We start from the raw sequence: 17126 nt of genomic DNA on the forward strand, positions 1-17126 counted from the left end.
AAATAATTTAAATGTTCCTAACAAAGATACAGAAATTGAAATAAATATTGGTGATAGTTGGCTTCATTCAAATCATGCACAATTATACATGAATTTTGCTATTGGTGGAAATGATGGCACAGATTATCCAACTTGTGATGGGAAATCAAAAAAAAATTTGTTGATAATTATGTACCAAAACTGTTTTATTTTATAATGATAAGGAAAGTATATAATAGTTTATCTAGAATTGAACTTCCTTTTATTTCTTCATCTGTTTTACTTCATCTAACTTCATCTGTTACTGACAAAATAAGTTTAGAAAGACATGTAATTAATACAGGAAAAATAAATAGTAAAAGAATGAAATACTTTATCCATTATCATTACTTGGTGGATTTTTTAAAGATTATAAAGAAATTATGTGGGAAGGAGATTTAACTGTAATTTTTACATGTAGTTCATCTTCTGGAGACGTAATTTTTCATTGGTCTGATAAAAATGATGCTGGAATTGAAATAAAAGATACTCTTCCTAGAGAAGGTAAAATTATTATAGAATCTATGGAAATTCGTGTCCCAGTTGTTAAATATGAACCAAATTATGAACTTGAACAACGTGAAATTATTCTTAAAAATCCGAAAATTCATATTTCTTTTTATGAACTTCAAACACAAGAAGTTGCTGGTTTATCTGGTAAAAACAGTTTTGAACTAGATATTACAAATTACTATAACTCTACAGAATATGATATACCATACTTCATATTTGTTACATTGCAAACAAATCGTTAAAAATAATTAATTAGTTGATTTGTCATTGTTTGATTATGATAAACTACAGAATATTTATCCAAAAAATGGTAGAAATGGAGTTTTTCCTCAAGAAATGTGGAATATTAATCCACCAAATAATTTTCTTAAAGCATATGATGCATTTCTTTATTTTAAAAGAATTTCTTTACTAAAATCAGATATTGATATTAGTCCAATTAGATTTATAAACAATTAACCAATTTATGTAATCAATATTACACACACAAAGAATGTTGTAACTACACAGAAAACTACTACGAAACTTTGTGCAACTTTTAATCATAAAATTGCTTATGTAATTATGTATGGTGATAAGAATCTTACATATGATGCACAACATAGATTACTTACTGAAAATTTTTAATTATTAACATTTACTCCTATATAAATGAATGAGAAACTTAAAAAATTTATAAAGGTGTTAACTTCTTGCTTATATACATTTCTGAAACATTTTAAGAAGGTAGAAAAAATAAAAACTGAAAATTTATCTTACTTATTAAATGATTTCCGATTTTTTTATTATATTTTTTCTAGATAGTTCTTTTTATGTAAATTATGTTAGCATTTTGAATTTTTAAAATTGGTTAATATTTGACTGAGAAATTAACAAAAAGTATTTTGCCTCTTGCCCCTGTGAGTTGTGCAACCAGACTTCCGTGTATTGCGGGTAGCAAACTTTTAGGGGAAAAGGGTCTAACCAAAAATGCAATCAAAATTCCAATATCTCTAAAAATAATAAAGATAGTAAAAACGAATTTTCATAGTCTTGAAATTAAACAGAAAATCACAAGTCCAAAAGTTCTGAGTCATGGTAGATACATTTTGCATGCACGGATCTGTCAACAGATGGCATTGAAGTAAGTTCCATTTACTTTAATGTGGGAACATACTTTATTTAAGATGTAATTTTCTCTATTTTTGTTTTTAATTTTGTCAATCAAAATCGCATTCATCAATTGTCCTCGCTTGTTCTTTAATTTTAAAATGGAATAATGTTAAGAAAATAATGAATTTGATCCTGAAATAAATTGAAAAAGAAGTTGATTTTGAGAAGATACTTTGTTTGTAGACCTCCAACTATATATACATTCTTCAAGCCCCTTTACGTCAGCCAAACTTCACACATTCGTTGACCAATGAGAGTGTGCATACCAAAGGTCATTATAATGTATTTGTGTGAACAGTGCTAGCCATTTGGCAAAAATATCCAACACACTCACCTATGTACTTAACAACAGCCTGAATAAAAGAAGCAGTTCTGTTAATTCAATACTTTGCCTTCGTGTAGTGCTGTGTACATAGGGTCAGAGGAGTCCGAAACATAGTAAATGGGTGTAGGACATTGTGAGGATGTTTTGCAGTTTTCAGATAGTGAAAAAAAATTATATTCTTTAAATGGGTAACACTAAGCGACAGCTAGGGCAGACTTTAGGCTGTGCCAAGCCACAATTAAGACAGTGTAGTGAATGTATGATTAAAAAAAGTATTGACGAATTTTATAACGATAAATATCGAACAGGTGGATATAAATATGTATGTGAAGAATGCTGTAAGGAACATAATAAAATTGAAGTTACTTGTACATGTGGAAGAACTGTAAATAAATCTTCCTTCAAAAAACATTTACGAACAACAGTTCATAATAATCTTATGTATGCTAAAGTGAAAAGTAAATAATTTTATGTGCTTATTATTTAATATAATTTTCAAAAAACACGATTTTCACAGAAGTCGAAAACAGGACTTTTCTGGGGCTAAGAAAACGTCATAAAAATGCTTTTTAGAAAAATAATAGTTAATTGCCTAATTTATTTATTTACATTACATTCACCTATGGGAAATGTATGCAAGATAAATGATTTTTTATTATAGTTATTATTATATTATATTTTGTTATTATTAGGTAAAAGGGATAGTAGTTAGGTATTGTAGGTTCTGGATCATTAGATCAATCTTATGGAAAAATAAATAGCGAGTGTTAACGAGTGGTCCAGAACCTACAAAATCTAACTACTCTGCTGAAATGGCCAATGTTGCGGCTACACTGAATGGCCCTAAAACAGATGGTGACCACATTCGGTATACAATTGTAGGCTACCTGCTCACACAGATAGCTGATGTTACGATGCAAGTACACCTCATAAGCAAAGATGCGTCGGAACAGCTGAATAGTTGATTATTAAAATATCTGAAATATGTGAAAATAAGATGCAGCTATGATTTTAATCAAACGTTTGCATTTGTATATACTTACAAGCTAATGTTATAGTTGCGTGCTCTGGAAATGCTGGGAAATTAATCGATTTCCGGTTTCGTTGCAATGAAGAACCACTTATCACACAAATGTCTGCTAGCTCTTGATACAACATTGTCTGGAGTTATGAGATGTCATATCATCACTCCTGAGTTATTCATAGCACTGTTTTCTGTCTGCAATATTGCAACTACTTTATTGTTTGTATCCATTCATCCCAATACACTGTGTTCACCTGTTCCAGATTAGCCGCTAGGGACCTTCTATCCACACCCTGTCGAAACGTTGCAACCGTGTTCGTCTCAGTTCTTGCAGACTGGTTTTGATTTATATCTGCTTTTAACTCCTATCTGTGCTGTTTTCTAATTCGGACTAACCCTTACACCTTACAACAAAAAAGGAACTGCTATGCTAATGCAAAAATTTACCCTTGGTTCTTTACTAGTTTTATTCTTTTAAGTGTTATGCATGGTTCCACACAGTTATTGGAATACTGTAAGCCCATTCTCAGTGACCTTTCTTTGTCAGGACTTCCACGTTTTGGCTAACAAACGTGCACGCTAAGGAAACCAAATGTCTTCAATGTCAGGAAGAAAGAAAGAGATATAAGCGGAACATCAGAAAAATAGGCAATATTTCTCGATTAACTGTAGTTTCTTTATTTGACACTGGCATTAAAATTCGTGAACAAATTGCGTGGACAAGAAACAAATGTGGCTGATTACACACTGATGAACAGTTCAGTGTGAATCTGAATAACTGAAAGTAAAATAAATACCGTACATCCGATGATGAAAGTATATTCATACACCACCAGAAAAAGTTATTAAACTCTCTAACAGAATTCCAATTCACTCACGATTTATGATTGCAACAATGAATATGAAATAGATGAAGTGATTACATTTTCATGTGAACAGCACAAGCGGTTGTGTGGTACCAGGCATCGACTTATACAGAAACACCCAAATTAGTACGTGGTGTAGCAATGCAGGCACAGACTCTGGCATCCAGTCGGCCCTCCAGATGGCGAATACCAGTCCTGGGATGCGTTATGCCACGCCTGCTCGACCTTTCACGTAGTATTGTAAGAGTTGTTGGTTGTCGAATCACACAAGTCACTTCTCGTCCCATCATATCCCAAACGTGCTCGATTGGAGACAAGTCCAGAGATCATGCAGGCCATAGAAGTTGCTAAACGTCGTGAAGAGTGCGTTGAGTTTCACAACCAGTTGTTCCGACACATCACCAACAAGTGGGTACTGAGAGGCCATTGAGTTTATAAACACCACAGGAATTTAATACAGAGATCGTGAAACTGATTGACATCTGATCCCAATGCTGAGGAGAATGTGTGCGAGTTTTCCTCCATGGGGTTGTAGCAACAGCGGACGACGGCAACCAGCAATGGTCAGTTGCGTCCGGGTATTCAAAGCATGTGACGTCACGCCACTGTAGAGGAGCACACGTAAAGGGAATTTTGCTGCTGTCAGTAGCGAGCCAGTGTGTGAATCGACTACTCGAAGAAACTTAGATCCCACTTGAAAATTTCGTCTGCAGATGGGGACGAAATGTTGTGTTTCAGCGTGAAATCCGTACGACCACGGCATAAAGTATAATTCCTTCAATAAACATAACACATCACAAGAAGTCAGTAGCCAGGGTAGAGCATACTAAGTTTTTGGGTGTACATATAGATGAGAATCTTAATTGGAAAATTCATATTTTGGAACTCCTAAAGCAACTAGGTTCAGCAATTTTTGCAATTTGAATAATTGCCACTTTTGAGGATGCAGAAATTAGTAAGCTAACATACTTTGCATATTTCCAATCTCTGATGTCATACGGAATAATATTCTGGGGCAACTCAATACTTAGGCAAAATGTATACACTGCTCAAAATAAAGTAGTTAGAATAACGTGTGGGGTTCATAGTCGCACATCTTGTAGGCATCAGTTTAAAAGGTTAGGAATTCTTACAACTGCTTCACAGCACATTTACTCAGTAAAGAAATTTTTTCTTTACAACATGGACCAATTTAAAATCAACAGCGACATTCATGATTACAATACCAGAAAAAAGAGAAACCTACACTATCCTTTAATTAACCTATCTTTGGCACATAAAGGGGTAAACTATGCTGCTATAAAACTTTTTGATAAATTATCAGATGAAATAAAATGTCTGGCAGACAGCAGTAATAGTTTCAAAAACAAATTGAAATCATACCTCCTTGACAACTCCTTCTATACTATAGATGAATTCTTGAATATGAGTAAATAAATCTGGAGATATAATAGATGCATTTTGTGTCATTTAAGGGAATGGGATGGATAATAGAAATATTTAGGTATAACACAATAATGTAAACAAGAAAAAAAACTTGTTTCCTGTGGCCATTTCTTGTGCATTTGACACATTCCATATCGTAACGGTTTTTCCGTGCTATTGATCAATGGCACACGTAACTAACTAACTAAATAACTAACTATAAAAGCCTGGAATATTGTATTAATTGTGACATTTACGGCAATGAAGAGTTACGTTTTAAAGAATTTCATCTTTTAGACAAGCCCATAAATTGGACATATGAGTCCGATCGGCCCACATACGGTCGTAATAATGTTGTCAAGAACTTGGCAATCAAATAGGAAAGTCAACAAATGGCATTCCCTATAGGTCTCAGAGGAACATGTTCTTTATGCACCTTAGGCAACCCATAAAGTACTAGCGATAGCGCAGATGCTTTGAAAAGTCTTTTGTGAACGATTTGCTCGATAGATGACTTTTTTATAAACCGCGTAATAAGTCGATAGTCTTACTGTGATAGTCGGTCACATTCAGAACCACTGTTGCATTTACCTTGCCAGCGCAGAGAATGATAATACTGTCGCTCTCATTCAGGCGTTTTATGGTGCTCCTACCACCCAAGGCTAAATTATTTTTTGGAGGCTTTGCTCTAGCCAAGACTCCTACAACTTCTATTATGGATTTCTTCAGCTGTAACCATGTCCACACTACGAATGCCTGCTTGTACACTGACTGCTATTTCCTCCACGGACACAGCTTGTGGACAAATGTAAAAATTTCCACCTCTGGCAAGCACAGTCAATTAGAAAATTCGCTTCGCCTTGGTCGAACTGCATATTCGTTTGATCCTCAAAAAACTTGGGAATAACACTGACCACTCTGCAACGAAACAGAAATGTGAGGGAACACAAAACTCTCTTCATCTAGAGACCTTCAGTCTGTCACATATTTCTTGACATCTCCTCTCCATAGAGGAGTCTAATTGTAAAATGTAAACTTTCATGTCTGAAAATGTCACAAACAATAAAATATTCCAGTCTATAATGCCGTGGTAGGATGGATTTTACAATACAGCCCAACATTTCATCCTTATCTACGGAGGACAATTTCAAGAGGGCTGCGGGCCAGGTTGTGAATTGGACACTCGAAGAAGGTACGATCCACCCTGAAAAAGTCCTCGGCAGATGGGGACGAAACGCTCTGCTTTAATATCGAAGCCGTTCGTCTATGGAATATCCAGAATATTTTATTAATTGTGATGAAATTCTGTGAATCTTTCTTAAAACCTGTTTATGTTGCGAACAATGTTTAAGTATTCTCTAGAGAGTAACAGTAATGTAGTGTTTTTTTCTGGATGAATTGGCAAATTTTAATTAAAATCGTTAATACCCCCTGGAGATTCGATGCCCATTTCTAAATGGGAGCATGTAGTAGCTATCCCACGTGAAATGTTAAATAGTCTTAATCACATAAAATTATACACTGGAAAATGCTTTAACATTGCTCTGCTGTGAAGTCTATTGACGTCAAGATATATAACGTAAGATTCGTCAGCTTTGTTGCCACAACTGACTATGACTCTGTTGTTGGCATTTGCATGTCTGTATGAACAGCTGACAGTCCCGTCTCTAACACCTCTATCGATAAATACCTCTATCGATAAATGCCTCTATCGATAAGTAACTCTATCGATAAGTACTTCTATAGATAAGTACCTCTATCGATAAATACCTACATCGATAAAGACCTCTATAGATAAGTACCTCTATCGATAAATACCTCTATTGATAAATACCTCTACTGATAAATACCTCTATCGATAAATACCTCTATTGATAAATACCTCTGTCAATAAATACCTCTATCGATAAATACCTCTGCCGATAAATACCTCTATCGATAAATACCTCTATAGATAGATACCTCTATCAGTAGATAGATAACTCTATCGATAAATACCTCTATCGATAAACTGGAGCTGTTCAATGTTGGTATCTCCAATTCTGCTTTTTCCCCACACTCTCATATGGTAAAATTCCTTTCTAATTAAATAAATTAAATCACAGCGAAAATATGTCCCCATTATCTTGAGTTCATCTGATTTCAGTTACAATACACACATTTCGAGTGAGGACGTCGAAAAATTTAGTGAATCGATAAACCGGAAACATATTTCAATGTCTCTTTCGATGCAGTTCTACAGTGCTCTTCTTACTAGGTGGCAGCCTGTATTTAGTTTGACTTCTTTGGCACCAACTATCATCTATGATTGTTTGTTTACATACATTCATCATCAAGAAATGGCCATCGTAATTGTTTAGATTGTGGAATACGAATGGCACTGCAGAGTGATGTCTGTAGTGCTTCGATATGCACTGGTGAAATGGAAGTGGTCTCTTAGTTTAATATCTCCTCCCTTTTCCAGGAGGCATCTACTGAGAGAAATGCCAATTGGTCTTTGGGACTCATTTCCATCTTTTTATTTGGCAAAAATAATCTTTTCATAACCTCAGGGATTGCATACAGCTTTTCAGTATATCATTTCACGCAATTTCTGCCTCTGTAAAGTGTAAACTTGAAATATCCCTAGTGACAGGGTCATTGTACATTATGTTGCGCTGAATGGTGTACACAGATTTACCTGTTCAGAATACGAAGCCAAGTCACTTCTACAAATGCAAGCAGCTACTCCTTCTAAGTCGCATCCCATATCGGCATAAATTAATAAAGGGCGTCTTCGGTTGCTAAACTAGTAAATTTGATAAACTCATTCTTTCCACTAGGCTTTATACTGTTGACAGGCTTAAACTGTAACCAATCAAATGTGCATCCAACTTTTCTTTGCAATGAAAATAAAGCAGACAATGCCCATATCCCACGATGAACCTAGGATGAGCAGTAATGTTACTATTTGCTTTTATTGTAAGTTTTTCTGTGTAACAGAAATTACAGGAACGTATATTACCTATCTGAATCTTTTCTACTGTCGTGCTTTGTGATGATGATGTTTGGTTTGTCACTAGAAGAGATGCGTTCCACAGTAGCCTAGATGAACAAGTACTCATAGCTCTTAATTGATTCATTTTAGAGCTCATGTTTACTAGATATTTTTGCTTCAAATGATCGTTGCTGTAATATTCCTGAATACTGACCATTCATCTTGGAACGCCCTGCATGTTATGTACTTTTTTCGATGTGACACAGTTTATTGTTCTTTAATAAAGCTGTGTGATTTTCCTGATGTTCAATCGTTGTACATTTGTTTATAACAAACTTTTTATACTTTTCTGATGCTTAACTGCGTTTACGTTCAATTTTAAAGATTATTTTATATTTTCTGCCTATTCTTTGTAGGAACCCTATCATCCAGTTTTTATTTGACGTCCTCTCACCTATGGTTTAATCCTGTATTAAACTTCGGAAAATGACAGGTTATTTGTTGAAAACGATAAAGTAAAATAAAACATTTCTGCGCAGACGACTGCTGATTTTTATTTTTTTGGAAAGAATATACACTGTAGCTGATGAACAACGCTTGTGAAGAAAATAAAGACACTTGTAATTGTAATGTTAAATTTATGTTATAAAATGTCTCATTGGAATCCATACGTAGTACAAAAATGGATGTACGAATATGTCTGTTTGTATGTCTGTCTCCTCCTAAACCACTGACCGATTTCAACCAAACTTGGTAGACATGTACCGTACTGTCAGGAGAAAATTGCTGTGGGGCTGAGAACCATCCACATAGCAAAGGTGTGGGGGTGAAAAGAAGTGTATCCAGCAATGATTAAATTTCCAGAATCTTTTCTTCCGGTATTTTAGAATGACTGCTCTTAGCTAATTGCAAACAAACTTTACACATAATTTAAAACCTTTTTGGAATTATTTCTCGCTAACAGCACCTATAAAACGACGAAAGGCAAAATTTTTATCGCTTATTACTTTTATGCTGGTCATGCAGTAAAAGTACTGCAAGGAGCACAATGCTGTAATTTATTACTTCTTTACTACTAACTGTACTCGCGACATATTTCACATACAGTATGCACGTATACCACTAAATAGGAGTGCAAAATAAAGGCATTATGTGACCAATAGTTTAAAAGATATCACGTCATAATCAATGAGGTGAGCGAAAAACTGACGCATCATGAAGGACTTTTAAATTTATTACTTTTTTGCTACTAAGTCTATTGGCAATAAAATTCGTAGACAGTACGCAGATTTGCCACTGAATGTACCTACAATATTATATTATTGTACGACACATAATTCAGGATATGTGGCGTCATAAATAGTGCGATGCGTGAAAAATTTCCGCGTCGTGCATGAGGTTTAAATTTATTACTTCGTTTTTACTGATTCTATTCGCAACACATTTTGCAGACAGTATCCGTAAATGTCGCTGAATGTGGCTACAAAACTATTTCACTGTACGCCAAGGAGTTCAGGAGATATGACGCCATGAACTTTAAGCTAAAGGCTGCGTGGTAAGGGAGTGAGATTTACCTGGGTAACGGCGAGTTCCTTCACTAGTACAGCACAAAAAACTAAATTCGTTTAAAGACAAAGGATGTTTTTCTCAACTCCATTAAAAAAAGATATGTGCCTCAAGCGAGAACTTCAATCTAAGTAAGCAATTTAGTAATAAATAACATCATAAGATAAAAGTATAAATGCCTCAGAGAGTTCACAGTTCGTAGTAATTGACGGAGAGTCATGGAGTAAAACAGAAGTAAGATATGGTGTTCCATAAAGTAGTGTTATAGTCCCTCTACTGTTTATTATCTATATAAACAATTTAGGATACAATCTGAGCAGCCCTCTTAGGTTGTTTGCAGAAAATGCTGTCTATTATCGTCCAGTAAAATCATCGGAAGATCAAAACCAATTGCACAATGATTTAGATAAGCTATCTGTATGGTGTAAAAACAGGTAGTTGATCCTAAATAACGAAAATTGCGAGGTCATCTACATGAGTGGCAAAAGGAAGCTGTTAAACTTAACATAAGTAAATCATATCTATCCTCTTCAAACCCAGAGCCAAGTTTAATTAAAAATTTTGAAAATGCCAATAAGTTTTTGTTTATTTTGTTGTATAGCACCAGATTGTTGTGTTTTGCAATTTAGAAAATTTTCATTTTTTGAAAATCGATGGTACACATTTGTGTACCTCAGGTTTCAGTCATAAACATATTTCTTAAATTTTCTTATGGGAACCTACTGTATTTCAAGGTAAAATTAATTACAGTATGTTGTATTTGTACAATCTATGTATTTCATTTACAATAAGAAATTTTACAATACATATTTCACAACTTTTTATTACTTCCAGATGGTTTTGTATGATATGTCAAGAAACAATTGTTTTTCATCACACACAAATACATTTGACATTTGGTGCATTTAACTCTTGTCCTTGATTTGCAACCCTTGAGTCTGCATTTTGATGCAAACTTGTCATGACACTATACAGGATAATGCCCTACTTGATCATACCTTACTTCACGAATGGGTTGACTTACAACTTTCCTGTATTTTGGCATTGGTGTAAACTGTTCCTCATCTGTGGAACTTTCTTCATCAATTTCACTACGTGTTGTCAGTGGCTGCTTACTGATATTACACAGTTCCTGAGATTTCATAAGTGACATGGCTAGATGTAGTCGAAAAGCAATCAAAGATATCTGATCCTTTTTATTCAAATCTGCAATCACACAAGCTCTTCCATACATCAACCAACAGTTCACAACCACCACATCCACAAAATGGTTAAATACTCTTACTAGTCATTTTTTTGTTTGAATAGAACTTCTGTAATAAGCCAGCAACCTGTCACTCAAATCTATACCTCCAATCATTTGATGGTGTGCTTGTACTACAGCTGGGCAGGGGACATCAATCTTCTGCCCATCTTTCTTGGAGCATCTTTTACATGTGCCCACAGGATTGCTACCAGTGCAAGAGGAAAGTAATGTCACACATTTATAGTCTTTCCATTTGACAACACAAAGTTTACCATTTTCCCTTACAATCTCACACCATTCACCTCTTTTTAGGCACTTATCATCGCTCAGTTTTGAAGCAGCTGGAGCAATTCTAGTTCTCATAACTGTTCCTGTCAGGAAAATGCTCTTCTCCAACAACATTTCTGCACTTGTAACACTTGTAAAGAATCTATCTGTGTAAATTACATGAGAGCCATCTTGAGGGAGAGTTAATGACAATAGTTTTACAACAGCTCCGACCAATCCCAGGGTCTTCAGATCATCTTCTGGTACATTACCCTTCCCAACATAAATACAGAAATCCCAGAGCAGTCCGTCATTAGAAGCAAGAATAAAATTTTTTAACCCCAGTGGATTAGGCTTAGAAAGAACATACTGAGTGAAACCACACCTCCCAGAAAAAGGAGTCATTTGTTCATTAATACTTAAATGTGAATTTTGGGCAATTGTTTTCTCACTGCATCAACAAGTTGTTGAATTTTCCACAGCTTATTATTAGGACGCTGAGCACTTAGGTTTCCAACAAAATGTAGATTACTTCTAAGTTTGTAATATCTATCCCTGGGCATAGCCTCAGTAATGAGAGGAAAGTGGAGAAGACTGGACCAATACATTTTTGATTGTGATATCTTAAAAGTCCCAATGATAATTTCAATCCCAACATAACGCAAAATTTCTGATGCTGTTGTTTTCAAACTAAGTGAACTAGCCTGAACAGATTTCAGTTTTGTCTGATACGCCACAAGCTCCCAAAATTCAGCTGGAAAGTATTACATGAAAGATTCCAGTACTCCTTTAGGTCCACTGGAATCACTTTCCTGTTTGTTCTCCAGGGAGGTGCCCATCTCAGACATGCTGAAATGGAAATGAACAAATTATGGGTTGGCACCAAACCAACATTTTAAAAAAGAATTTGGTGTGACATTTTACATGTTTTTGTTGCAAATAAAGAAAGAAACAAACAAAAATACTGTTCTTCAAAATGAATAGAGATACTAACCAAGTAGCTCTCCACCTCTAACCCATTGTGAACTTTAAAACCACCATTCGTTATTTGTTCAATGTTTTGAGACTGAATTTCGTCATTAGCATCACATTCAGCGTCAGAAATCGTAGGCTGTTGATTCATTTCAGCAAATGAGTCATCCTCAAAGTCAGAATTTGAACATTCTGCATCACTCTCATTCAGTATGCGTGATATCTCTTCATCAGTTAGCACATCAGCAACGTTATGAAGTAGAGATCTATGCTAAAAGTACACACCAAGAACCAAGGTACACAGACGTGTATCATGAAAACATCGTCATTTACTGCTCAGGAAAATTCAAATAGTACACATTTGCTGCATTTCAGATAATTCTCCAGTCTTTCAACTTCACTTGTCACTCACTATAACGAAGATAAACACATATAGCTCTATGTATTATTTATTTACTGTCATTACGACGCTGTCGGGCCGCCAGCTTCTTTCACAACAAACTTCTGATGCATGTAGCTCACGAAGTACTGCTACAAGTGCGCTCCGAGCGGCGTCATTTGAAAGCACAAAGGTACACGACCGTGACCTCGCAATCTCAGCACACAAAATACGCAACAGACAGCGACACAAGCTTACGAGCGAAGGTGCACATATGTGCACTTATAGACTGAAGAGGCTATAGGACATAAATTCAACTAAATAGCTAGGAATTGTAATTACGAACAATTTAAATTGAAAAGAACACAAACAATTTTGTGGGAAGGCGAACCAAAGACTCCGTTTTTTGCAGAACACTTAGAAGATGGAACAGATCTACTGAAGAGACTGGTTAGACTACGCATGTCTGTACTCCTTTGGAGTATTGTTGCACAGTGTGGGATCATTACCAAATAGTATTACCAGAGTACATCGTGAAAGTTCAACGAAGGCATTCACTTTATGTATTATAGAGGAATAGGGGAGGGGTGTCACGGATATTACACAGGATTTGGTGCAGATGTCATTAAAACAAAGGCGTTTTTCTGTGCTGTGGGATCTTATCACGAAATTTCAATCACCAACTTTCTCCTCCGAATGCGAAAATATTTTGTGTCCACAAACGTCCTGTATAGGGAGAAACGATCGTCATAATAAAATAAGGGAAATCAGAGTTCGCAGTGAAACATGGAGATTTTCGTTTCTTTCCGCGCGCTGTTCGAGGGTGGAATAACAGAGAATTATTATTTACAGAGTAGCCACGTAATTGTAATTGTAACTGTAGAAATATGAAGCGTCAGGGCTATCTGACTCACACACTAGGCCCGAACGGTAGAAAGCGAGACCTCACGAACACGGAGTTGATTCCAGGGCAATCCGTGTTGTCAACTGGATGGCTAGCGCTGGCAAACTGGACTCTTTCTTTTTCGGTCCAGCTAAAGATTCCCTGAATGGGGCTGGCTTGTTCTGCGAAGCCGGGCGCCGACCGGTGGGCGACTGTGCCTACGCCTCGGGTTACACACGGCCAAGTGTGAAGCGGCGCGTTTTACGCCGAACACCACTCAGGCTTAATGCGTCCATTAGTCGCCAGGGTGTGGAGGTCAGCTATCACAGGGGAGCCGGCCGGAAGGCAGAACCTCGGAGACCCAGACGGAAATTCACGTCCGCACGCCGGCAGAAGCTACAGATCTCCCACACACCATCACAGGGTTTGTGAGCCCTAAATTTATTTTATTGCTGAAGGCTTTTTTCTGGCTCCCGTGTCAACCTTGTTTTCTGATGAGACAAAATTTTTGTGTAAAGGCCAGTGATACCTAACAGACTTCTACTTTTAGGAGACTCGTTGCTGCTTCTTGCTTTTCGCCACAAAGCCAAACTATAATTAAAATACCTGTTTTTCTGAATTAGTTCAACTTATTTCTTATCGTTGCCATCATTATTTCTGATACTATTACTGTGACCAAACATGTTTCAGCGTTTCATTTTAAATTTTTGATTCGATTACGTAAACTGTCATTAAGGTATTAATAAGAGTTTAGAGAAAAAAAACAAATCGAGCAGTCAAGTATCCATGATGAACATCAAAAATAGTAAAACTAAGGTAACTAAAAGTTTTTTAGGTGACGCTGGGGGAATAAGATAAGGAAATGAGATAGTAAAAGTTGTAGAAGACTTTTTCTGTTTGGGCAGCAAGACAAGTGATGATGCCCTGAAGTGGAAAGAATATTGAACGTATTCCAGCATTAACAAGAGAAGCAATTCTGAAAAGGGGACATTTCTTAATATCCAATGTAAAATATAAATGCTGGAAAGTCTTTTGCGACTATGTTTGTGTAGATTGTAGCTTATATGAAAGTGAAACGTGGATCAAACTGTATAGACAAGAAGAGAATAACTTTCGAAATGTGCTCCTACAAAATAAAAATAGATCGGTGCATGGAATAACTGATGAAGAACTACCAAATCGAATTCTGGAGAAAGAAGTCTTTTGGCACAATTCTACTGCAGGTATAGGATGTTACGATAAATCCTGTGGGAAGAAGAAATATTCAGATTGGTTGTCAGGGATATTTGCTGGATAAAAATTGTAAAGGTATGCAAGACTAAGGCTAGAACGAGTAAACTGGTTCAAGTGCATGTTGACTTCAATATTTACGCAGAAGAGCTTTGGACACGAAGGACTGGCATGCAAGTTGCATCAAACCAGCCTTCTGATTTAAGACCACAAGAACAATATCCATTTAGGGAAATTGAAGAATACCTAACTTATGACGCCTATATGGGGATTTTAATTTCACTGGCTCTTTAAGGGACCACTACACCACACTGGCACAGCTTTCAGCGGAATGACGTAATGAACGTTACTACCCTTGATCGGTAAGTCTTCATCCTGTTAGCAATGACTCACATGGCCTACCGTGATAGCATGGAAGATTGCGACATCCGCAGGTTTTTCACCAGCGGACATTAATCAGATAGTACTCTGTACTGCACGAACTCACACTTCCTCTGTCGTTTCTATGTTTTCTTTTGTTCTCTCAGTTGCATCTACATTCTTGGGATGTGGTTTGTATAAGGAAAGTAAATGAAAGGCATTTTACTTTAACCATGCGCTTTTCGCATCCTTTTATTTGTAAAGCACATTCAGTGCACTCTGATACAGTTTTTTTTAATATAATTTTACGTTGTATAATAATTACAGATTTGTTACTGCCCTACAGTTTCTCGTTAGTCTTCTGTTGTTAGGTGAGAAATAGCTATTTATAGCAGAAATCTCGTACTGGCAAGTTAATATTTGTTTCTACTTACGATTTCTGTCTTATTTGAGCATTAGTCTTTTACCTGAGGCCTCGCTTGCGTACGAGTTTGACACATATATTGCTCACATCTCCTCCGCCTAACCCCCTGCCTCTCTGTCCATCTCCTCCTCCATTTGTCCTCCTCCTCATGCTTCTGCTCCTCCTCCTCCCCCTCTGACAATATCTTCTGTCTCCCTCTCACTGTATCTTCTTCCCTCCCCACTCACTCTTCCTTCCCCTCTTTCTGTCCATCTCATCCTATTCCCTCTCTGTGTCCATTATCTCCTCCTTTGCCTCTGTGTCCATGTCTTCCTTCCCTCTCTTCCATCTACTTCTCTCTCTCTCTCTCTCTCTCTCTCTCTCTCTCTCTCTCTCTCTCTCAATCTACTCCTCTCCCCATCTCCCTGCCCATCCAGTCCTCAGTCCTCTCTCTATCTCTCTGTCCCCATACCATCTCGCCCATCTATCTCCTCCTCTCAATTTCTGTACATCAACCTCTCTCTTTCTGTCCATATCCTCCAGCCACAATCTCTTTTTCCATCTCCCACTGTCCCACTCTCCCGATCCATCTCCTACTGCCCTCATCAATCTTCCCATCTCCTGCATACCTCTCCCTATCCATCTCCTCGTCCCTTATTGTCCATGCCCTTCTGCACCCTCTCTCTCCAGCCCCTCATACATCCTCCTCCCTGTCCATCCCCTCCTACCTCTCATCTCTGTTCACCACATCCTCTATCCACCTCAAGCTTCCCTGAGAAGCGCCTATCTAAATGAGAAGGTCCTGCATATCAGGTCGATAAAACAGGCCAATACGACTCCCGCAAAATGCCTGTTGTGCAGGGCAGCCTTGACATCAGGGGCTTGAAAATTGTTCCCTTCTCCTGACGTAGAGGCTGCAATGTAAAGAAGGTCGATGTTATTCCAACACTGTACCACTGTATTACCTGTAGTCTGAAGTTCCCTATGGCTATAGATAACGCAATACCAGGATACAGATTAACTGGTTGTTTTTCAAAGAGTTCCTTGTGGAGTGAGGGAGTGCCCATGTACATAAAAAATACAGTGTTCCGTTTGAGTCCATAGACGTATCACGGCACTGCACTGAACAGATATTTGAATGTTGTGCAGGGCCAGTTGAATTTAGTGAAACTAAACTTCTAATTGTTGTCGTTTATAGGTCGCCTAACTCTGACTTCAGAGCATTTCTGTTCAAGCTACAGACGGTTATTGATTCACTTTATAGGAAGTACCAGAAATTTCAATATTAATTTTGTATATGATGGTCCAAGAAAAAGGATGTTGGTAGTTCTCCTAAATTCATATGATCTGGTGCCGACAGTGTTTTTTCTTTTTCAGCTAGGGTGCAGGGGAACAGTAGTACGGCCATAGACAACATTTTTATTCATTCTTCATTAGTAGATAGGTATTTTGTTAGTAAAAGGGTGAATGGCTTTTCAGACCATGATGCACAGAAATTTAACACTAAAAGTCTTTTTTAC

The 17126-nt window shown here is 36.9% G+C and overlaps 1 protein-coding gene across 1 annotated transcript; it reads right to left on the reverse strand.

The window, feature by feature from the left end:
- Positions 1-10833: 10833 nt before the first annotated feature.
- Positions 10834-11784, reverse strand: LOC124613749. Its single transcript, XM_047142465.1, has 2 exons — positions 11217-11784; positions 10834-11072 (listed from the first exon to the last, which is right to left on the reverse strand). Exons 1-2 carry the CDS (start codon positions 11782-11784, stop codon positions 10834-10836), a joined length of 807 nt encoding a protein of 268 aa, XP_046998421.1.
- Positions 11785-17126: the final 5342 nt, after the last annotated feature.

The sequence above is a fragment of the Schistocerca americana genome, chromosome 4 (assembly GCF_021461395.2).
Source record: "Schistocerca americana isolate TAMUIC-IGC-003095 chromosome 4, iqSchAmer2.1, whole genome shotgun sequence".
Lineage (NCBI taxonomy): Eukaryota > Metazoa > Arthropoda > Insecta > Orthoptera > Acrididae > Schistocerca > Schistocerca americana.

Coding starts and splice junctions, on each gene's coding strand:
- LOC124613749 (XM_047142465.1), bottom strand. CDS start 11,784: ATGACTCCTTTTTCTGGGAGGTGTGGTTTCACTCAGTATGTTCTTTCT. Junction 11,073..11,216: donor ACACCATCAAATGATTGGAG/GTATAGATTTGA, acceptor GTGTGATTGCAG/ATTTGAATAAAAAGGATCAG.